We start from the raw sequence: 25624 nt of genomic DNA on the forward strand, positions 1-25624 counted from the left end.
CAAGGTAAACAAAGAGGCATCAAGCCTGCTTGCTTTTTTGTGATTTCTATGCAAGCTCATGCTGCTCTCCTATACTGTAGGCTGTTTCGTGTATTTTAGAAAGTTTGTGAGTGACATAATTTCAAAGTACACAAACCATTTCCAATTGGGACATTATTAATCATTCCGTGAAAGTAATTTGGTGAACAAACTGCTATTAAAAGAAATGTCTTTTCTGTATTATGGACGGATCTAACAACGTAGTCTGGGCTCTGTGCCAAAGGCTGGTATTTCACAGCAGCGACCGCCTTACAGATGAGCTGTGAGAAGCAGGAGGGAGAATCTCATAGGGTGCCACTACTATGGAGACACAGCTGGGATGAACAAGATTTCCTTCGTACGACAACAAGAGTGGGAGAAAAGTGTCTGGTTCAAGAGCTGCCCAAGCAGGCAGTCACCAGAAGAGCTAGCAGCCAATCCGGCCATGCTGCACTCTTCGAAACCAGCTCCACATCTCAGCCAATCACTGACATCATTGGTGAGAAACTCATTTACATCATAGAGTAATGAACTTTATTTAATGTATCTTTTTCCCCCTCCCTGAGATTAGGTCTCTCAATTAACTATTCTATCAGCATAATTTGAATCACTATGCAAAATGGTGGCTTCATTTTCCCAGATGCTATGGGATTTTTGTGAAAACTGTTGTCTCAGGAGGGAGGTGCTGCTAACGTGGGTACTGTCTATTTGTTTATTTTTTCCACAGAAAGCGTTTCTTTCGTTGTAAAAATGGCTTTTCTTTGTATATAATGAAATGAGCATCTGCTTTTAAAAATGCTTCTTCTTGTGTGCAGTTTACCACCTTCCCACTCTGCCTCAGCTTCTTGCATTGTAATATTTTCAAGGCTTTGAAGGTAAAGCAAGGTAATGCAAGTGCTGCCGCAGACAATCTCTGCATCTTCATACAACCCCACTTAAACATTTCTTTGCTTTCAGACTTCTCTTGTGGCACCCCCCTTCCCCACTTACATGCTGTGCTTTCTCTTAGCAGCATCTGTCACATTTGAACCAAGTTCAGTACTATGTTTTATTTTCTGCCACTTTTCAGCCAAGATGTCACTATATTAATGAATAGGACTGAGGCCATTTCTGAACAAATTTTATTCTCACTCCTCCTACTCCAACACAATGCACCTGATTAGCATTCTTTTTTGCTAGAATAACTGAATACAAGAGCGTGTGTGTGAAAAGAGTTAAAACGAGAGCTGGCTTGGGGCTATTTTAAGCAAGGATAGATAGACTCTGTAGTTGGCTATGTGTTCAACACTTGCATATTAATATCTCAAATAATAGCTGTCCCCCTGGATGGGATTTTTTCCCCCTAGCAAATAGAAAAAACATACTCAATACCTTATTTCCCTCCCTTCCTTTTTCATGCATAGCTTCTTGAACAAGGCTTCTTTAAAAAGGAAAATGCTTGAGAAACCAATGATGTGTCAAACATGTGGATTTAGTTCTTTGTGGGTGTAGTAATTTGTTGTGCAAGGGACTTAAAAACATCCCAGAATGATGTAGAATACAGAGATTTCAATTCAAAACAAGGCAAGTTTTGTTCTACAATATCCAAGCAGCTGTAACTGGATCAGATAGAGAATAATTCCAGACTATTTTATTAAATTAGAGCTCATGGGTTGCAATGCTTGACAAGAAACACAACTTTATTTTGAAATGAAAATGTGGCAGAAATCATTTGGATATGTAAAATGATTAATTTACAGTATGTATTTGTATAATCAACTATACAGCATAGTCCCTTTGAAGAAAAAGAAGATATGGAGGATTTAAATGCAAAAAAAAATAATGGCTCTTTCAATGCATGATAGATTCCATCATGCCATCATCAGTATTCCATTTGCGCTTATCCTTATTCAGCCACTAGTTCCCTCTGCAGATCCTGTAATTTGAATCATGCGTAATAATGTATTATCCTACTGGGGGTCTTATTTCAGTAGGAGAGTAGTTTTATACATTCAGCTATGAGAGAACTCTTGGCACTATGCCAACCAGCTCTGAGTCATTATTCACAAAGGCAATCAAGATAGTGTTCCTTAAGGAATAACATCTGCACAATTGCTTGTGCCAGAAAACTGCAACCTCCTCCATGTTATAAATTAGGCTTTCTGGGAACCTGAAAACTTGAAAATATAAAAAGGAGTAAAAAGGATAAGAAATGTTTCAAAAGTTAATTGAGTGTGTCACATGATGAAAACCAGCAAACAGAGTGGATGATGATGGTGATGGGATTGAGAATAAAATTGAAGGCAATTCTTTGGCTTGCTCTTAGCTCTTCATACCTAGGACATGTGCATGCCAATAATTATATTTAACAGTGAAAACTCTTTCTGCAGAGAGATTTTCCAGATAATATAACTGTAGTGTATTATTCATTGACAACTGTGGTTAATTTCAAAAGTTTGGAAGCACCAAAGGCAACACAATGTAGTCAATATATAGTTTCACAAAATACAGTAGGAAGCAAAATAAAACTCAACTAGATGGATAGAAATGTTGTTGACCTGCTTGTAATTTTTAAAGCATTTATATTTTATTGGAATTATTTGAATAAAAAATATTTTCTGACCTATTCTCTTTTCAGCTGTGGTTCAGAAACATTTAATGCTAAAAAAGTCACAGGATGCTAAACTCAAAAGTTTTTGCTATTTAATATAAAATACATTAGATCATAATTAAATGCATAATGGCAGGAAGATATACCTTTAAAAATACTGATACTGTTTTCAGTGTTTGCATTTTCAAAACGTTTTGACTTTCTGCTTTCATCTAAAAATTACTTTTATTTTCAACAGGGAGATAAAATACAGATTGTAAATAACCATTATTCAATAAACATTGTAGTTTTTTTCAAATTAAGTATTTAAAGCCAAGTACATATGCATATTATTATCTACTTGTACATTAAACTTATGTTCATATTTGAAGAATTCTTTCTGTCTTATACTAAGCTATAGAAATCAAAAGCTTCCAATATCATTTTTTTCATACAAATAGGCAGATAAAAGGTGTGCGAGTATTTTTTAGAATGAACAAGGTGATACACATGCAATAATATACAGTATTTTAAATTCTTTTAATATTTAGTTGCTAAGATCAGACATGAACTTTTGCATAAGAAGTTGGAACAAGTAATGAATTTTTGGCTCTAGACTTCAGACTTTGGATTCATCTCAACTTGATTTCTGGCCTAGATATGGGATTGAAATTAACCTGATTGGCATAAAGATAATTTGGATGGGAGAAAAAACGTGGAATTCAGTTCTGTAAGATCATCTGTATATAGGTAGCCCTTCTAACCATGAGCCTCCAATGGATATTGTTTTGCTTGAAACTGGAAGTAAATGCCAATTTACAAAAAGATCATCACAAATGATGGTCACATGACCACAGGATGCTTCAAATGCCCATAAATGTGCGCTGATAGCCAAATGCCCAAAATGCAATTTTGTGACCATAATGATGTATGTGACTTTTATAACTTCAAAAATGGTTCATAAATAGTGAAGGTTCTGCTGAGTTTGAACAGTCATTAAGCGACCAGCCATAAATTGAGAATTACCTGCCCTAATAGTAGAAATCAGAACAGAACAGAATAATAGAGTTGGAAGGGACCTTGAAGGTCTTCTACTTCAGTCTACTTAAGTTCAAGCAGAAAATCCTATACCATTTCAGGCAAATGGTTGTCCAATATCTTCTTAAAAACCTCCAGTGTTGCAGCACCTATAATTTCTGGAGGCAAATTGTTCTACCGATTAATTGTTCTAACTGTCAGAAAATTTCTTCTTAGTTCTAGGTTGCTTCTCCCCTTGATTAGTTTCCACCCATTGCTTCTTGTCCTACCTTCAGGTGCTTTGGATAATAGTTTGACTCCCTCTTGTTTGTGGCAGCCCCTGAGATATTGGACACTACTATCATGTCACCCCTAGTCCTTCTTTTCATCAGACTACATACCCAAATCGAAAGTAAGTATTAAAATAGGCAAGTCCAGAGAGTGCTTTGCTTAACTATTTCATCATTCAGCTTCCCTATCATATATCTTAGCACTTTTATTAGTTTTTCTTGCTTTCCTGTATGTACATTATAGAGAGATTTATCTGTTCTATTTGTTAAACCAAGGAACACAGTAGAAAATCTTTTTTGGTGTCTGAAATCAGTTTTGGAGTCACAGATAAACAAATTGTAAATTAATCCATATATATCCTTATTGGAGAAATTACCAATCTGAATACAATGTTTACAAACTATGGTAATTAGAAAGTTCTGCCAGTTTATATTAGGCAACAGTTATTATCTTTGTTTTGTTTTTAATCTGTGTAATTTCTGTAGATAGTCAAATTAAGATGCAATGGAATAACACAACTAGATTTGCTAGTTTGCAGTGGACACATGCTAAATTATATGATTTTGATTATAATTGCTGTGGAAGAAAGGTTTGAATCCTTCACCTTAAATTAACCAAAATATAATATATTAGGATCTGGATTGTTCGAAATAACTATTAAGCTATCAGATTCCCGCCCCCATTAAGTATCTTTCCCTGTTATATTTTTTATTGTATACCACCAGAGTCCCTTAGATGAGATAGGTAATATAAAAATGTGGTGTGCGGTTTTGTGTGTGTGTGTGTGTGTTTATGTATGTATGAATTCTATTCTATTTTGTGAGAAAATGAATTCCAGTCCCATATATAGCCCATAGAACCAGTGAAGTTATTTTAGAAGGCAATGTTCGACATGCATTTGAATCAGTCAGAATAGAGCTGGAAGGGATCTTGGAGATCTTCTAATCCAACCCTTGCTCAAGCAGGGGACCCTAAACCATTTCAGACCAGTGGCTGTCAAGTTTCCTCTTAAAATCCTCCAATGATGAAGCACCACAACTTCTAAAGGCAACTTTTTCCACTGGTTAATGGTTCTCACTGTTAAGACATTTCTCCTTAATTCCAGGTTGCTTCTCTCCTTGATTAGTTTCCATCCATTGTTTCTTGTCTTGCCTTTCTTAGTGGCAGCTCCTGAAATACTGGATTACTGTTATCAGTTCTTCTTTTGTCCAGACTAGCCATATCCAATCCCTGCAGCCGTTCTTCATATGATTCAGTCTTCAGGCCTTTAATCATCTTAGTTGCTCTTCTCTGCACTTTTCCTCAAATCTCAACATCTTTTTTATAATGTGGTGACCAAAATTGGATGTAATATCCAGGTGTGGTCTTACTAAGGTTTTATAAAATGGTACTAATACCATAAGAAAGGTTGAGCACCGAAGAAATGGGGCTTTTAACTATGGTCCTGGAGAAGACTCCTGTGAGTCCCTTGGACTGCAAGGTGATCAAACAGGTCAGTCCTAGTGGAGACCAATCCTGACTGGTCTTTAGAAGGCCAGATCCTGAAGATGAAACTCAAATACTTTTGCCACCTAATCAGAAGGAAGGACTCACTGGAGAACAGAATGATTTGGCTGGATAGACTCACTAAATCAGTAGGATGAGCTTAAATGGACTCTAGAAGATGGTAGAGGACAGGAAGGCCTGGAGGAACATTGTCCATGGGATTGTGATGGGTTGGACATGACTTTGCAACTAACAACAACTAATACATCCTGTGATTTTGATTATGCCTCTGTTTATACAACTAAGGATTGTATTAGCTTTTTTGGCTGCTGCTGCTAGATGTTACTACATTAAGGACTACCTGTTGATTATGATTTGTCAGCCAGTTACAAATCCATCTGGTGGTGATGCTGTCTATCCCACATTTTTCTAGCTTAACAAGAAGTAGGTTGTGGTCTACTTTGTATAACGCCTTACTGAAATCTAATTATTCTATATCCACAGCATTTTTCTCTTCTACTAATTTAGTCACTTTGTCAGAGAATGAAATAAGATTGGTTTGGCATGATCCGTTTTTAACAAACCTGTGCTGGCTTCTAGTTATAACTTTATTTGTTTCTACCATAGACGTTTGCAGATATTTTCCAGTATCTTTCTAGGTATTGATAGTAGGCTGACTGCTTTGTAGTTTCCAGGGTCTGTTTTTTTTTCTTTTGAAGATGGGCATCACATCAGTTATTTTCTAATCCTCAGGTAGGTCCCAGTGCTCCAGGATTTTTTAAAAGAAATGATATCAGGTCCCAGTGATTTATATTTGTCAAGATCAGACAGATGTTCTCTTTTCTTGCTTATTTTAATTTATCTTTCTAGTCTTTTAGTATTATGTTTTTGGTAGGCTGAACTATGGTCTCTTTATGTGAAGACTGATGCAAAGAATAAGTTAGAAAGCTCTGCTTTCTCTCTACTTGCCTGTTACTTCCTTGCCATCTTCTCTTTTTAGTGGACTGACTGTTTCCTTCACTTTTTATTGTTATTTATATGTTGAAAAAACTTTCTTTGAATTTTATTGGAAGACTTTGTTCATTCTGAGCTTTTGCTTTCCTGACTTAATCTTCACAGATTTGAGCTATCTGCTGATATTCTGCCTTAGTTATGTGTCTCTCTTTCTATTTTTTGTACTTGACCTTTTTGTTTTTCAGTTTCTCAGAGAGATCTTTGTGCAACCATGCTGGTTTCTTCTTGGATTTTTTGCTTTCCTTTTCAGTGGTATTATGCTGGACTAGGCTTTTATTATTTATCTGAGATAGTAGAAACTCAGTTAAGAGATTGCCTAGTTAAGAGATCAAATCTAAAAGCAGTTTATAAATGAGAAAATGAACAGTTATCTTTGTTACATTTCTACCATTGGATTACTATTAACAGAGACAGTTTTCACTACTACTGATTTTAAAAGGGTTCATGTTTAGTTGGTATTTTATTTTACATTAGAACTTCAAGTTTCCTTTTATATTAAATATAAGTCAATCTTTTTCTTCCTCTTAATTTTTAATTTCCATTCAGTGACCTGAAACCTTACAGATAATCCTTCAAACCAAACTAAATACTTTTTTCTTAGTCTATATACTATTAGTAAAGTATTTTAATTTACTAGTCCTATACTCATAGACTGTGGGAATAATAATAATAATAATAATAATAATAATAATAATAATAATAATAATAATAATAATAATAATAATAACACAGTTAGATAAATCTCATTTCCATACCATTAAATCAAGCCAAACCATGACCTTAGGGAATACTGAAATTTCTTTTATGGTTGAACTTATTGGCTTTGTTGAGATTGTGTCTTTTTAGTGCTACCTTATGAAAAAAGCTAATGAAACTTAAGTTCTAGGGTCATTCACACTGTTTTGAATGAATTTCATATTTTAAATAACTGAAATATTGTGTTAAACATTTTTTTTTAAAAAAATACCCTACTGATAATACATTATTCATATAAAGCATGTATTTGTGCTCATCTTTAAATCCAATGCCTTAAATTTGTAAATATAATGTTACATTTTAATTTGCACATACATTTAGATAAATGTTGGCAAGGAAAATGCTTAAAAACAGCAATCTGTTGCTGTTTAATAACATAATTTATTTTAATACAGAGGGACAGTTTAATACTTCTTAATAAAATTCTTTTTAAAATATGTTTGTTGTTAATTATTGCATATTTTTACATGAACAGCATTAAGCTTTTTGTATTCATGAAAATACTAGTATTAATAGTAAAAAAAAAAACTCCACAAAACAGTGACAAATTGTTTCTTAATTTAGCTTACATCCAATTTAGATAACTTAAAAGTTTTACAATTGTATTTTTTTCTTTTTTGTCAGAAAAAAAAACACCTTTAACCTGATAAAGTAATATAAACCAGTGGCCTCCAACCTTTTGGGCACCAGGGACTGGTTCCATGGAGAGAGTTTTTTTCCATGGACCAGAGTGGGCCTGCCTTCTGCATGCTGCCTTCTTCCTGCACTTGGGACTTGGCTTGTTTGTGCAGCCCAGTTTTTGGCATGCTGCGGCCTGGTGCAGTCCATAGACTGCAGGTTGGGGATCCCTGATATAAACTCATATCTGAATTATTATGGCACTAACTTTACCAACACATATGAAATGTTTAAAATCCTGATCATACAACTATCAATGTAAAATACTGATTATTTATCATCAAATCATTTTCAACTCCTAGGAAACACACAGATTTTGTCCATGATGATCTATCCCTCTCCAGTTCTTTCAAGTCTGCCAACAGTGCATTCATTGCCAGCATAACTGAGCCCATTCTTGCTGCTGAGCATTTTCTTGTCTTTCTTTCCTTCCCAGAATGAGAGCTTTTTCATAAAGGTGGGTCTTTGCATAATATATTCCAAGTAGTGTAATTTGAGCATGGTCCTTTGTGTATTAAGTAAGAACTCTGGGTTGATTTACTCAGTGATTGATCAGTGTGTTTCTTCATAGCCCATGGTATTTTTAGGAGTCTCCGTCAACACTAGAGCTGAAAGATGATAATTCTTTTATTCTACATTTTTAAAGTCCAACTTTTGCTGCCATAGAATGTCATAGGGAATAATATAGTTTGCACAATTTTGATTTTTATAGGTTTAGACACGTCCTGGGATTTGAACATCTTTTCCAAAGCATTTATGGGTGCTTTACTGAGCATAATCTGTGCAGTGTTTCTTGACTGCTTACTCCTTTGATATTGAAGGTTGATATTGAAGACATTATCCACCACTTCCACTATGAATTCAAAGGCTGTTAGGTCTACCTGTTGTCATTAGTTTGGTCTTCTTTATATTTAGTTTTAACCACATGTTTCCACTGTGGTCTTTGACTTTTAGTACTAAGGTTTTCAGATCCTTTGCTTTTTCAACTATCAGAGAAATGTTGTCACCACAACACAGGTTACTAATGTTCCTTCTGCTGATTTTAAAATCACACTCATTTTCTTCCCATCCAGTTTCCCTTAATATTATATTGTATCTAGATTAAATAAATAAGGGGAGTATGCAGCCTTATCACACTCCTTTACCAACATGGGACCAGTGTACTAAACCATGTTCTGTCTGTAATGTGTCCTTCTGACCTGTATATTAATTTCTCATGAAGACAGTGAGATATTCTGCGAGTCCAGTTTTTCTAAGTATGTTTCTCAGTTTGATGTGACCAACAAAGAGGTTTTTTTATAATTGGTTAGCACATCCTGTCTTCTCTTTGACCTTCCTTCCTTTCTCCCTCCCTCCCTCCCTCTTTAGATTTGAATTCCAAGTATAGGTGGCAAAAATCCACGTTTGGCTTTCCCTGTAGTCTTGGATGAGGCAAAAAGCAGGATGGTACAGTATTTTTTTTATAAATCACACAAAGTAGCTTTATGTCTTATAATAATGTATACATTTATCATTTCTAATCTCTAGCCAGTATGTCATGAACCTGCTGATGAGGGCAACATGCCATATTCTAGCAGTATTTTATAGTATTTTTTTCTTGAATATCTGGTTTGCACTGAATTTTTTTGAGCCTAAATCTGACTTGTTTTGGTTCTATCTGCATACAGTATCTGGTTTCATGCAAAATATCACAACATAATTAGTCATTTCTGATGTTTCAGACAATTCCTTGCACAATAGTTATTATGCAATATTTTCAGAGATTTTCTATATGATCCTGAAGCTAAAAGAAGATTCCCTGAATTATATTTTCTCTTCCCCACCCCCTCTTCTTCCCTCCTTCCTCATCTCTTCCTCTAAAGTACATTAGGTTAAAGTGTCAATTATGACCATCCAGGAGCTAATTCTTGGTGGGAGAAAAAAAATGTTGGGCACTGCAGAGTGCAATAAAGAAAAGTTATTTTGTATTTTTGACTGAATGCAAGAGAAATTGGTCATGCTATTAACGGTTTGGCAGGAATTAGACATTGTCTGTCTTCTGTCTTGGATTCAGATGAAGGGCAAAACAATGCAAAATTTCAGAGAGGTAAAATGCAGTTTATTTTATTTTTCTCAAATTTGAAGGCTAGTGCAATGGTAATTGTGGCAAGACAATGCAATTTCAGATCATTAAGTATGTTTAAGGATCAACAATATCTATCTACAATCCTGTTTTTACATATTATGAGTTTCCCTCTCTTTTTTGGATAAACTTAGAGGTGGTATTCAGCAAGTTCTGACCAGTTCTGGAGAACTGGTCGCGGAAATTTTGAGTAGTTCAGAGAACTGGCAAATTCCACCTCTGTCTGGCCCCACTCCCATCTATTCTCTGCCTCCTGAATTCCAGGTGATTGACTGGGTCTTCTTTCATTGCCCTGCACAGGAGAACAGAGCTGGAAAGCAGGTTAGTGGGGTGGAGAGGGAATGGGATTTTGCAGTATGTTTCCCCTGCCATGCCCACCAAGCCATGCCATGCCCACCACTCCCACAGAACCAGTAGTAATTTTTTTTGAATCCCACCACTTGATAAACTGTCAGAAGAGTCACATAGTCTTCCAAGAAATAGGAGGTAGAATGCTGAAAAATATTTTTTCTGAAAGGTGTTGCTGACAGCTTTTGTTAAATTAATAATTATAAGTGCAGCAACTATGCTAGCTTCCATTACAGTTGATCTGGCAAGGTAACCTTTTGCTTTATTATTGAAATGCTTTAATGCACCACTCAGCTATGAGAATGAATATCCTAACTGGAGTTTTCTATCTTCATTGGTGGTAAAATCTGTGGTTGTCTGGTATTTAATCAAAGAGCAAGAAGTGACCATTGATCTTAGCACTTAGATAGTTTTACATTGCATTTATTATTTTAACAGATCAGCATATATGAATGACAATGGTGCTGGTATGATTCATTTTTGTGTAACCAGTATGAGGGCAAGGATGCACTAAGTTTTGTGCTGGACAGGGCTTATATAATGTGTATCTAGTCCAGCGATGGTGAACCCTTTTAGCACCGTGCCCAAACTGGAATGCATGTGCATGTGTGCATATGTGCACAAGTGCATGCTCTGGAGCACCAGAGCTCATGCAAGTGCTGGCCAGCTGGTCTTCATGTGTGCCAGAGCTCTGGAAACCGAAGACCATCTGGCCGGCATGTGCAGAAATCAGTGCCAGAAACCAGAAGACCAACTGGTGACGGCACATGTGCCCACAGAGAGGGCTCTGTATGCCACCTCTGGCATGCATGCCATAGGTTTGCCATAATGGATCTAGCAAATGCTTGAGTAATGCCAACTGTCTCTCCTTCCTGCATAGTACAGAAAAAGAAATAAATTACACAATAGCTCTTGTTTTGATGATACCAGGACTATATACCATGTTTTCTTATCTTTACATTTATTATGGAAAATAACAAACAAACACACACACACACACACACACACACACACACACACACACATGCAGTATTTTTTTTCCACCTCTACAAGTTATAGCATATGTTTATGTGGTATAAACTAAGATTTGACATCTTCCCAAGGATTAAACTTAATTGGTTTGTATCTGGACAACCATCCTTATTATAATAGTAATGATACATAATTGCAAACCAACTTTGGGTGCAATTTTGCAAGCCAGATAAAATGTATTATGAGCATATACAATAAATGCTTAGTGGACCTAAGTCAGAAAATGGAATTCCCATTTGGTAAAGATCAGTACCAATGTCAGATAAGATGACAAGAATGCAACCATACTTGACTCCTTAATGAATGTGTCTATTAACTTGATTGTGTATATTAACATGCAAAAAAATGCTTCCACAGAACATCATTATCAACTGAAATGGGTATCAATCTGTAAATGAGAATGCTAATTTTCTTCAAAGCCATACATGGTGATGCCATGATGGAATTAATGGTGGGAAGGAAAAATTGTTGTGGAAAAATGAAGTTATGTTACTACCAGGTAATTTAATGTAATTGATTGGCAGTTGAACAGCCTCACCTGAATCCACATTTAAGTTCAAATCCTTATTTGGTCACAGACCAGCAGGTAAAATACAGAAATCATAGTTATTTAAAATAGAAAAAGAGAATACACACACACACACGCACACATACATTTCTACGTATGCACACATTAAAATGACTAAAATATCTAAAAGGAGTTAGAATCAGAAGTGGGATTCAAATTTTTAACAACCAGTTCTATAGGCGTGGCTTAGGTGGTGGGCATAGCTTGGTGGACATGTGACTGGGTAGCGATGGCTTGGTGGTCATGTTATTGGCTGGGTGTGTCCAACTCAATATCACCCACATTGACGCATGCATCTCCTCGCCTGGCCTCTCATGACTGTGGGGATGCTGCAACAGTTGTAAGTGTGAAAAATGGTCATAAGTTACTTTTTTCAGTGCCATTGTAACTTTGAATGGTCACTCCACACAAGCAAAGTACCAGCAAAGGAAGTGAAAAAAACTCCAGAGACATTCCTGAGACAGGAAGTCTAGTCTTGCCAAGAATGTAATAAGGGTTAACGGAGAGGCAGTTTCTGTAAGCAACACCTGAATGTTTCCTGCCTTCCTTACAGGATTAGGCCAGTAATTTCTTCCAACAACCACTTCTCTGAACTGCTTAGAATGTTAACAATCAGTTCTAGCAAATAGGTGCAAATTGGTAGAATCCCACTCCTGGTTAGAATCCTACAACATAAAGAGGAAATTACTGATCAGTACTTGGCAATGGTCAGAGAAATGGTGTCAGATTGTTCTGATAATAGCATTTTTAGGTAAAATAAATCTGGGTATTTAATATGAAGTTGAAGTAATAGCTTCTGGCATAATAGAGCATAACATGTTCTCACAATTCAATTTTTCCACCATCACATGGACACAATCTTTGAAGGGAATTTTTTTGTAACTTTCTTCAGTAATGGCTGTTGGAGGGACACTGAATCTGACTAAAGAAAAGACAATTTTGAATTTTGGAATTATTATGTAACATCTGAGATACCTGGCTGGTTGGAAAAAGTGTGCAGAGTGGCTCAATAATGTATTTCTGGGTAAGGCTGAGAAATCAGCTTGCAGCTCTAAATCAATGGCTTGCCGTCTAAAATTGTTAAAGCATGTTCATAGTCCATCAAGATGATGGCTGGCCATGAATAGCTATAGAGTTGTAATTTGGCGTGTTGAGTTGCCTGGCTCCAAGATCACTGAAAGGTGTCAGTCATCATTAGAGAGATCATCTGGAAAGAAGAGGATCTTAAGTTAGTGGGAGAAAATATGAATCTGAAACAAACTTATTCTAAAACTAAAATATTTCTTGGGTTAACTAATTAAGAAATGTATTACTATTTGATGATGTTTCTTAATATATGGAATCTAAACCATTAATCAAAGTTTAAAAAACAGCATGCTTACTATACATCAGAGCCAGAAAAAAATCTAAGCCTAGTCTACTAACCATTCTATCAACTGTTGCATTACCACACAGCATGAAAAATCAGTGGCTGATTTTTCATCAAATTGAATTTGTTACTGTCTTGTAGATTGATTTTATCATGGCAGAATGCAAACCCTTTCTGCAGAAAAATGAGAGTCAAGCAACTGAAAAATTACTATTAAAATAGGACTTAACAGAATAACACAGTAGGAAGGACTTTCAAGTTCAACTCCCTGCTCAAGCAGGAGACCCTGTACCATATCAGACAAATGACAGTCCAGTCTCTTTTTAAAAGCCTCCCGTGATGGAGCACCCACAACTTCTGAAGACAAGCCATGCCACTGGTTTATTGTTCTCACCGTCAGGGTTGCTTCTCTCCTTGATTAGTTTCCACCTGTTGCTTCTTGACTTGCCTTCTGGTGCTTTGAAAGATAGGATGACCACATCTTTTTTGTGGCATCCTTTCAAATATTGGAACACTGGTATCATGTCATAGGTCTCATTCTTTTTTTTGTTATTGACTTATTTGTGATAAATATCTCATAATTTTCATAGTTTTTAACTTTCATTGTTAGTTGGCTTGTTAATGTTATGAGTAAAAATTTTCATTTTTTAAAAAAATGATTTTGTATGATTGTGTAACTAATTTGATATTTTAGCTTATTTGACTTCAGTCCAATACTAAAAAGAAAGAGGATACAGGAGAAAGAAAAGTTATCTTGTCTTCCAAACTAGGTAAGGCCCCGATAGGCTATCCATCTATGAACCTTTCTATCATGGCATATATTTTTCCAGATACCTTTGATAAGTTTCTGGTGAATGGAATTGTGACATATGTCTCAATACTATTACTAATCCAGATTAGGTAGAAAGAAATGTTAGTTCAGGTAGAATAAATATAGTTTTCCTACCTTTCTGCATAAAATTCAAGAACTGTAGAATAAGTAGATTTGTACAAATACATTGTAGATCTTCTGATTAGTTCTGTTCTTCGTTTCTACTTTAACAAATGTAACTTCAGTTCCTTTCTGTTTTTTAAAGAGTCCTTCAACCAGGAAATGCCATACGAGTTTGTTAATAAATGTATGTTGCCAAGAACTATACGGAATCTAAACCATTAATCAAAGTTTAAAAAACAGCATGCTTACTATAAATCAGAGCCAGAAAAAAAAAAAATCTAAGCCTGGTCTACTAACCACTCTATCAACTGTTGCATTACCACACAGCATGATACTGTGTATGACCCTTAATCTCCAACTGCTTGAGAATAGAGCTTATTATTTCAGACCCTGGAACAGCTTTATATATAGCATAAACTTTGAGATAAATTGGTGTGTTTATGTATGCATTTTAAGATTTAATTGATCTTGTCACTTGAGTGTCTGCATTTTTATTTAAGTTTATTGTTCACATTTTATTCTATTACTATGCTGCTAGCAGTATTGTCCAACATTTAAGTTGAAAAGTCTACTGTACTAAATATTCACTTGAATTCTTCTTCTCCTAGAAGACTACAGATCTCAGGATATTTGAATTGATCTTTTCTTTGTATTGGCTACTTCTTTGTTTTAATATGATGGTGACTACATGTACATTGGTGCTTAAAAGTTTGTGAATTATTTAAATGCTCAATATTTCTGCATAAATATGACCTAAGAATTCAACTGTTCTTCACACAAGTCCTAAAACTAGGTAAAGAGAACTCAAACAAATGAATCAAAAATGTTATACTTACCACTTATTTATTGAAGAAAAATATTATACATCATATTTATGCAGAAATATTGAACATTCAGAAAGATTCACGAAGTTTAATTACCATTTTACAATCTTGCCCCATTGTTCCTTTTTGCATTCTTTAAATAAAGTAACATAATCAAATAAGATTGTTGACTTTTTAAATAATTTTTACTGTAACATAAATTCATTTAAAGAACAAGTTATTCTAGAATGGAATTCCAATTAAGTTGAAAAGTCTCTCCCTATTTTTCTATAAATTTTAATCCATTGAGCTTCACAAAGTCTAAGCAAGGTTTGCCATTTATATATCAAGTTATATAAGTTAGGCATTCTTTCTTTTAAAACCATACACTGATGTTTAGACAAATCTAAATGCATGATAGAAAAGATTTTCACACATTCCACAAGTTATATTCACTGACTACTTAGTATTCCTATTGTCAGGGTTTTTTTTTTAATGCCTTCAGGCAGAGTTGTCTTCTCATTATTAAAAGAACCTCATGCCTATGGAATCAATTTAAATCAGAACTGAGTGCTTGAAAGCCTTTATTGCTAAGAGTGGCTATTTAAAATCTTAATGGACTGGTAATCAAAACTGGACAGGTATACTTCCACTTACATTCAAAGCATGTTGGGCTTCTCTAGTTGTTCCCTGCATTTCAGTTTACAGCTTAGCTTTGCACTTCTCTCTTCTTCTTCAATTGCTGCCAGTTCTTTTCATCAGTTTTGTAAAAGACATTTTAATTAAATCCTCTTTTTCATAGCTGACTTGATTCTCCTTAGTACCAATTTGAAAAAAGAAAGAAAACCACAAAACTTATTAGAGCTTTAAATATTTGGAAAAGGAAGTGCTTGCCATTCTCCATGAAATGGCATTATGAATTGCGACAGTAAAGCAAAGAAGATTGAAAGAACTTGTTTCTAAGACTTGAAGGGAATCTGTTTGAATTTGTGTAATGGAGCACATACAGTGATTCTGACAGTCTTTTTTGATAGTCTTATTTTAATTAACTAACCATTGCATCATTGCTGCATCTGTTCCTAGATTATAAGATATTAGTTTGATCAAACAAGTTTGGTTGCCCCTCTCCCAAGGTTTAGAAGGAGAAAAGAGAAAAAAACGTTTTCAAGTTTTCAATTATATTTAATTCTTTCTCTTGTTCTTATTATTGTCTAAAAACAAAATAACATAAAATGATTTAATAACATACAAACATATTCATATGACTTCATCAGTCATATATGTCTTCTCTAATTATTATCTATTACTTCTAGAATTTTGTTACAAATAGCACTATCTTTTAAAATCAATATAATCCAACAGTTTTTTATCATAATTTTCATTACAAAGGTATTTTGGTTCCATTGTAATAATATATGGGTTATGTGCCCAAATTGATGTTAATCTAATGGTAAGAATTTATATTCCATTAAAACAGCATATAGTTTAGTTCTTAACCCTTTGAATTAATTAATCTTGAATTAATTCCTACTTGTATTGAACATTTAAACTAGTATTGTACATTCTGTAGTTTCTTTTTTGTTCTCTTTTTCATAAAGATAAGGTTTATGCTACACTGTGTCATTGAACAGGCTTTTCTTAATTTGAGGAAGTATTGTAACTCAACTTAAAACTCTGTTAGATAATTTCTATGGTGAAATAATCCCAAAGGTGCTTTTTCAGGAAGCAACTGGATTTGCTTGTTTTTTCTTTGAAGATGTTTTGCTTCTTATTCAAGAAGCTTCTTCAGCTCTGACAGGATAATGGGAATGGAAGGATTGATCTTCCTTGCAGACAGATGGTCTTTTGCATTCTTTTAGAGGGTTGTTGAAGCACTTGGAATTTTATCTGTGTTCTCAGGGTCACTTTAGTGGTCTTGGTTCCTGTAGTCTGCAATTTTTTCTCTGGAAAGCTATTCCTACTCCCACACCATTCAAAGGGTGTTCATCCAAAATTGTATAGCTAAAAGTCGGCAAGGAATATGAATCCTTCCAATACTTTCATATAAAATCATATTAAATGCAAATAAAATTAAATCCAATTAATTAATTTATTTTTTGGCCTGATTCTACTTGCATTTCCTGGTGCATCTATTAACATATCATTCAAAGTCCAAATGTGACCTTTGTCATTATTATTTTTTAATTAAATCCTTATTATAGGAAGTTTTCCATTATTGCAGAGGTTCATGATAGCTCTCTTAACAGTCCTCTGAAGAAGTACAATATTATTACTAGATTATAGACAGGAGCTTAAGATAGTAGGTGATTAACTTGAGTTCTGAATCATTATGAATTATTGAAAAAAAAGAGGGAACTTAAATGTTAAACTATTCTTCTCCCTTCTATGAATAAGAAGATATTTTCATGTAGCAGTTCCATGGTGGGAGTTGTGTTTCTCATTTACTACTCTATCTTTAATTAATTTGTAAAGACTTCAATTATCTCGGTTATTTACATCTATGCACATGCAGAAGACTTTGGAGCCATTGTGCGTGTTCTTGAGCATTTAGTTGAAGCTCTCTCTGAGAAGTGCTACTTTCTGTCCTTTGAAAAGCTCTTTTAATCGCCTTATCCAAATAGTAATGTAGGCCAGAGTTTGAATCCTCAGCATATTGCTTATAATACTACATTAGCTTAATCCTTCATTTTCTTGTCAATTAAAGACTTATCTTTATTCACAGATTTGCTTATCTCATATTCTTAGTGTATTTTTTAATGCTTGTAGTTAAAGTCCCTTTGTTTTTGGCAATAAGGCACTATTCTGTTTGTGAATTTTATAAAACTAGTCTCTGCCAATTTCACTGTTTGAGAAGAGTTGTAAAGAAATGTTCCCACAGTAATTACTTATTCCAGGAATATTCAAAAAAGAATGAAGTAAGGGGAAAGTGTATAAAACAATTGCAAGCCAACTGAGGCAACCTTTGCAAAGCACCTTCCCAGCATTTACTTTAAAAGAGGAAATCTCTGGAAAATCGACACAACACTTGGTTCTCTTTTGATACATTTCCATATAATAACGTTATAAATATTAGTAATTATTAGATTAATTCACATTTAAATGAGTGTCTGTCTTAGAAAATAAAGCAAAGGCAATTTAAATGCCTATCACTTCTTCTGTGAACAATATGGGATGCATTGAGTATTACTTTTCATATAACCATTTGGCATGTTGTAAAATGATGATGAGACAACACAAGAGAAAGCTTAAGTAACCGAGTATAGAATTCAAATCTAAGCTGGCTGTATCCAAGAAATAAATCGGGATAGATTTTGTGTTATCTATACATACAGTGGGTATTTCAAGTTTTAACTAAATGTGTAACAAATTATTGTTTTGTATTCCTGCTACAATTACATGTTCCATATTCAAAATCATTATTTCATTGTAATACTTGAGAAAAAAATCTGTCCATTCTGTACACCATTTAAGCTAAAGCCAAGACTGAAATAGTTTATTTGTACTTTTTGCATTTAGTATTGTTCAAAATGTTACGGTATATATAAATTGTTTTACACTAAATTATTACACTTTACACTTATACATTGTTGTGGATTACATTCATTGTATCAGATTCATTGACTGAATTAAAGATTTTTCTTATATAGTATAATGATGTTGGGGAAAGGGAAAGGAAATAGTGTAAATAAGCAATTCATTTTATGTCAAATATGTGAAAAAGATTATTCTCAATTTGTTCATATCAGTTCATTTCGATAATGTATTTCTACATCTCTTGATATTTAAATTTTTTAAAAGATGAAATATTAGAATTATTTTAAAATTTCTACCCAGTTTTTTGGGGCAAAAAACTTACAAAATTACAAGGTAATAAAAGACCAAAAAAAATGATATAGGTCTCCTGGTCCAGGGGTTACCAACCTTTTGGACCTCAGGGACCACCAAACTCATAATTTTAAATCGTGCGGACCACTATATATGAATTTTGATTGACAGTGGCTTACTGACATTTTCTCAGGGTCTCTGCAGAAAGCAGCAGAGACCCTGGGAAAATCCCCCCAAAAGTCTGCAGGAAAATTCCCCACCCCACTTTCTCACCCAGAGAGAGAGAGAGAGAGAGAGAGAGAGAGAGAGAGAGAGAGAGAGACTGAGACTGAGACTTTTGGCTTCATGCAAGGAAAGCAGCAGAAGCAGCAGAAGTCTTTCTTTCTCTCCCCCAAACTCCACCAGAGTTTGCCGGCACAGCCTCATGGAGCAGGATGCCTTGCAGGGTCTCAAGCACTCATTTCTGGCTGAGTTTGGGGGAGAGAGAGAAAGACTTTTGCTGCTTTCCTTGTGTACAGCCAAAAGCTGAAGAAAGAAGCAGAAAGAAGTAGCCCAGTGGCCAGGCGAGGTGAGTGGGGCAAATTCTTCCCTCCGCCCTTTCCCCCCTCTCCTCATTACCTCATGTTTTTTTTTTATAAAAGTTTTTATTGTTTTTTAACATACAAACAAACAGACAAAACATAAAAACATCAGCTCCCCCATATTTATATACAAACAGTGAGTCGCTTGGTTCATCAGTTTTGTGCGTTCACTTCATAGTCACAATTACAATTACCTTATATAATAACTCTTATTGTCAATACAAACTTATAAATCATCATATCATTATTAAAAAAAAAGAAAAAGTTTGACTACACTTTTATTCGATCATGCCTTTGTGAGATAACTATATTTTAAATGATTTATTCTAAAACAAATCATATAGTTGTGCCAGTTCTATCCTAAAATAAAAAGAAAAAAGGAAAAAGGAAACCATTATATAAGTATAATATCCAATACCAAGCATAAGAAAAGAAAAATAAATTCAATATTATTCCTTATTATCTAGCATTTCAAATATTCTATTTTTGTATTTCATCATTCAGCCATTGATAGAAAAGATCCCAAATTATATAAAATTGTTTATCTTCTTGCTCTCTGATTTCAAAAGTCAATCTACTCATCTCAGCACATTCCAATATTTTCTTTATAACTTCTTCCTGTAATGGAATTTTCTCATTTTTCCAATTCTTTGCAAATACAATCCTAGCCGCAGTCAATACATTTACAATCAAATATTTCAACTCTTTACTATAAGCATCTGGTAAGATTCCCAATAAAAAAAAACTCCGGTTTCAAGTCTATGTGCTTCTTTATCATTTTTTCCAGCCACATGTGGATTTTAGTCCAATATTTTCTAGCATCCTCACAAGTCCACCACATATGGTAGTATGAACCAGGTTTCTGATGACATTTCCAGCATTTTTCGGATTTGTTCTTGAACATTCTTGCTATCCTTGTCGGAGGAAAATGCCACCTGTAAAACATCTTATACAAATTTTCTTTATAGGCTGTAGACATTGTCATTTTATAATTTTGCAACCATAAATTCTGCCATTTCTCTAAATCAATCCCATATCCAAAATTCCTCCCCAAGCAATCATAGTTTCCTTAACTTGTTCTTCCTCCAGCTTAATTTCCAATAAGTAACCATATAATTTTTTAATCACCTTTTCATCAGTACCCATCAAAATCTTATCTAAATCAGTTGGTTTATCATAAAATCCCTCTGTTTTGGAATCCTCATGATACTTTACATGTATTTGCAAATATGAAAACCAATTCATCTGTATACCTTGTTCCTCTAATTTTTGTATCGATTTAAGTTCACCCTTTTCATCTAGTAATTCCCCATAGCTAACTGTTTGTTCCTTTTTATAAATTATAGGGTAAGAAAACGCTTCTATCGTCGATAACCAAACTGGAATTTTCAAATAACATTGTTTTTTTGTCTTCTCCCAATTTAACCACAGAGACTCCCGTATATAATGTCTTCTAAAATACCCCTGTGTTTTGGTTCCCTTATACCATAAAAATGCATGCCAACCCAACAACAAATCATGACCTTCTAATGTCAACAATCTAGTTTTCCTTAATGTTATCCATTCTTTAACCCACATCAAGTTTGCAGCTTGGTAGTACAACTCCCAATTAGGCAGGCCAAACCCTCCTCTAAATCTAGCATCCTGTAAAAGCTTTAACTTTATCCTTGCTTTCTTGCCTTGCCATATATACTTCAAAACAATTTTATTTAAATCCTCAAAATATTCTTTTCCGAGCCTAATTGGTATTGTTTGAAACAAAAATAAAATTCTGGGTAGAATGTTCATCTTAATTGTTGAAATCCTTCCTATTAATGACAATTGTAGGTTTTCCCATTTTTCAAGTCTTGAGCTATCTGTTGTTTAAGTTTAATATAATTGTTCTCCTTTAATGTACTACATCTCGACGTCAAGTATATCCCCAAATACTTAACCTTACTTGTAACTTGAATTTTTAACAATTCTGCCAGTTCTTCTCTTTGTCTCAGCAACATATTCTTTGACAAAATCTTTGTTTTATCTTTGTTTATTTTCAGACCGCCACCTCCCATATGCCTCTATCTTTTCCAACAGCTTCAAGGCTGTTTCTATAGGATCTTCCAGGATAAAAACTAAGTCATCTGCAAAAGCTTGTAATTTAAATTCTTCCTTTTTAATTTTCATTCCTTTTATAGTTTTATCTTCTCTGATATTTCTATTCAACACTTCCAAAGTCAATACAAATAACAAGGGAGAAAGAGGGCAACCTTGTCTTGTGCCTTTTCTTATATTAATAGGATCTGTGAGTTCTCCCTCCATCATTACCTTAGCTGTTTGTTCATTGTAAATTGCTTCTATTGCTTGAATAAATCTTCTAGCAAAGCCCATCTGTTCCATTAAAAGTAACATAAATCTCCAATTTACGTTATCAAATGCCTTTTGAGCATCTAAAAATATCAAAGCCATTTGCTTTTCAGGATGGGCCTCATAATATTCCAAGGTGTCCAGAATTACTCTCATATTGTCTCTAATCTGTCGTTTTGGCAAAATCCATTTTGATCTGAATGGATAAAGTTATTCAGATATTTTTAAGTCTTTCTGCTAAAATTGAAGTGAAAATTTTATAATCTGCATTTAATAAGGAAATCGGTCTATAATTCTTGATTTGAAGTAAATCCGCCTCCTCTTTTGGAATAAGTGTAATATAAGCCTCTGACCATGTTTTAGGTATTATCTTTTTTAGCATAACTTCATTCATAACTTCTAGCAGTGGAATACACAATGATTCTTGAAAAGTTTTATAAAATTCTACAGGAAACCCATCTGGACCTGGTGCCTTTCCATTATTTTGTTTCTTAAGTGCTTGGCTTAACTCCATCATTGTTATATTGCTTCCTAACATTTCTTCAATCTCCTTAGGTATCTTAGGTAAATTTGCATTCTGCAAGTATTGTTTAACTTTCTCCTCATCAATATCTTCTTTCTTATACAGATGCTTGTAGAAGTCATAAATAATTTCTTTTTTCTCTTTGCTGCCATGACAAATTTTACCTTGGTCATCTATTAACTGCAATATTTTCCTTGACTCTTTCTCCTTTCTCATATAATTAAACATAAAATGGACTTAATAGACAAAGAAGAACTGGCACAGAAAATTAGGAGTGCTAAACAGAATTATTTTGAAGATGCAAATAAGCCAGGTAGATGGTTAGCATACAAGCTCACTACCTCATGTTGTTCTCAATACAACTGATGCAAGCCTTGTGTTCCCACACAGCCTGGATTAATTGCTTTGGAGGGGTGCTTTGGGGGTGACATTTCTCTGCGGACCATCAAAATTTTCTCATTGGTTGGAGACCACTGTTCTTGTCTACAGTTTGGATTCTCCTTTCTCATGAGACTAGCAAATAATTTCCATTATAACTTGGTAGTAATTGTTTTCAATTCCCCCCCACCCAAATAATGCATAACTTACTGGCACAGTGGTTAGAGTGCTGTACTGCAGGCCACTTCTGCTTACTATCGGTATCAGCTGCCTGCAATTTGGCAGTTCAAATCTGAACAGGCTCAAGGTTGATTCAGTCTTGCATCCTTCTGAGGTGAGTAAAATGAGAACCCAGATTGTTGGGGCCTGACTCTGTAAAACCACTTAGAGAGGGCTGTAAAGCACTATAGAGCAATATATAAGTGCTATTGCTATTGCTATACCTAAATCTAATGGCTAAAAATTTCTACATATTTCTATTCTGCTGAAATAAGAATAGGTTTAAGGAGTTGGAGAAACCGTCTAATCTAATTCAATGGCCCAGACAAGAGTTGATGCTTGGAAACAACATAAGCATGACCTAAAACATCCTCATGACCAGTTATTCTGAAGGAAGACCAATAATTCTGAATTCTTTTCTGCTGCATCTAAACACAGAAAAACAAAAGTGGATTTTTAAAATCATAATGAGATGAAATTAGAGGACAGGGTAAACTACTGTGGGAGAAGATGTTAAGATCTTATCTATCATCTTGTTTTTATTATGAAAAATGTGCACACACTTTGTTATAAAATAACACTTAAATTGTAACATTACAAACCAATGAATTACAATTTTACTTTTATTTTTGAAAACTTTTCCTAGTGAAAAGTTATTATGTTGTAATAGGTTTATACCATTAAAATTAATATATAAATGTTACTATGATTTAAAAAAAATGTTAGCTTATTAGCTTACTTACACTGCCCATTGCATCAACTTTGGCACTTTGATTAAAAAACTGTACTATTAACCAACCACTTGGCTTTGTCTAGTATTTTTATATTAAAATCAGTCAAATGTTTTTTTAAGGCAAGTTGCCCAATTTGATTAAGAACAGAATAACAGAGTTGGAAGAGACCTTGGAGGTCTTTAGTACAACCCTCAGTTCAGGTAGGAAACCCTATACTATTTCAGACAAGTAGTTGTCCAATCTCTTCTTAATAAATTCTAGTGTTGGGGCGTTCACAACTTCTGGTGGCAAGTTCCACTGATTAATTGTTCTGTCTGAAAATTTCTCATTATTCAAGATTGCTTGTCTCCTTGATTAATTTCCATCCATTGCTTCTTGTCCTGCCTTCAAGTGCTTTGGAGAATAACTTGACTTCCTCTTTTTATGGCAACTCCTTAGATATTGGAACACTGCTATCATGGTACTCCTAGTCCTTCTTTTCATTAAATTAGACATATCCAATTCTAGCAACTGTCCTTTATATGTTTTAGCAATTATGATTTTTAAACAATCCTGAGTGTGAGTTTAGATATATCTGATTAATTACTCCTGTTTGGTATGTTGGTTATGTAATTTCATTTTACTTTATTAATCCTTGGCTGTATTTTTCACATTAATTTCTTATCCTTCTTTACTGAAAAAGAAATATTCAGAATAAAATTACATCTCAGATTTTTGTCATGGATGTGATGGTGATGGTATGCTTTGATGATGCGCTAAGTCCAGTTTAGTACATTCAACTTCAGTAGGTTTAATGCCAGCTAAATTTTATAAAGTACAGCATGCATAAACCTTACATCTCTGTGTTTCTGGAATTCTGATCCTATGCTTATCTTTAGGCATTTTTAATTGACTATATAGAATATGGAGAGCAGTGACTGGAATATGAATAGCAGCAATAGGGTTTTTTTTTTTCTGGCCTCTTTTCCAAGAAGTAAAATAATTTATTTTCACATTTCCAAGAGGGGATCAAAAAAATCTGTTTTATCTTGCAGAAGATGGCTCAAAGATTGATCTGTTTGTCTTTTTTATATTCATTTTGGTAAACATATCTTAACTCCTTCTTGACCACTTCTTCCAAAGTAAGGCAATTTCTTACCCTATAAGAAAAGAGAACTTTGCATTACAGTCCCATAATTTTTCTTCTTAATTTGTCTCTACCCTTTTTGATTATGACAAAATGATTTGTCATAGTGGACCCATAGTATCTCAGACCTACCACAGAATTAATGAGTAAAACTTATAGAAAATTCATTCAGAAATCAGAACTCAGCAGGACTTTTGATCCTGCACATATTAAACTCTGGTATCTTTTGTAATGTATTGTTACATGAAGTCTTAGATAATAATACTTTAAAGTGACAAGATGACAAAGCAGCAATTTATTATGAAAAGTAGCAAGGAATCCCCAAATGCCTGTAAACTACTTATTTAACTGTTCAAATATTTATCTAACATATTCTTACTCCTAAATTATAGTGTACTTTTTCTTATATATATATATGCATGGGATTTGTGTTGGAAGCTTTAAAAAGCTTTCATAAGTAATTCTTCTCCAACAATCTACATTTCTACATAAGCAATTATAATGTCAATTATTAATTAGCAAATGTATGGTATCTTAATAAATTTGTAAGTTGTAATTGAATAGTCTGGTTCTATTATGTCATCACTGCCTTTTTTAAATCAAAGTATCACAAGTGGTGAAGCCATCTAATTTGTAATACCAATAAAGGAGAATATTTACAGCACTGGATTGAAATGTAGGGTCCTTATTGCTCTCTGAGCTTGGTTGTTTTCTTGCAGACACTTCACTACCTAAACTAGATATCATTATTATGATGTTACGTAGTTTGAGTAATGAAACTTCTGCAAGAAAACAACCAAGCTCAGATAGCACAAAGACTGCTCAGTTTGCTAGTACTTTAAAAAGCCTGTGGATACCTATTCTTTTGGTATTATAAAATATATGTGTATA

At 34.2% G+C, this 25624-nt stretch overlaps 1 protein-coding gene across 2 annotated transcripts in view; it reads left to right on the top strand.

Annotated features, from left to right (window-relative positions):
* Window positions 1-253: 253 nt before the first annotated feature.
* Window positions 254-25624, top strand: part of LOC113436308 (uncharacterized) — a 187283-nt gene continuing 161912 nt past the window's right edge. For both annotated transcript variants that reach the window (XM_087937525.1, XM_087937527.1), the window contains exon 1: window positions 254-517. In XM_087937525.1, coding sequence (XP_087793651.1) covers window positions 359-517 — 159 coding nt within the window. In that variant the 5' untranslated portion in view covers window positions 254-358. The remainder of the gene's footprint in view (window positions 518-25624) is intronic.

This window comes from Pseudonaja textilis, chromosome 7 (genome assembly GCF_049901715.1).
Source record: "Pseudonaja textilis isolate UNSWEBS1 chromosome 7, rPseTex1.2, whole genome shotgun sequence".
NCBI lineage: Eukaryota > Metazoa > Chordata > Lepidosauria > Squamata > Elapidae > Pseudonaja > Pseudonaja textilis.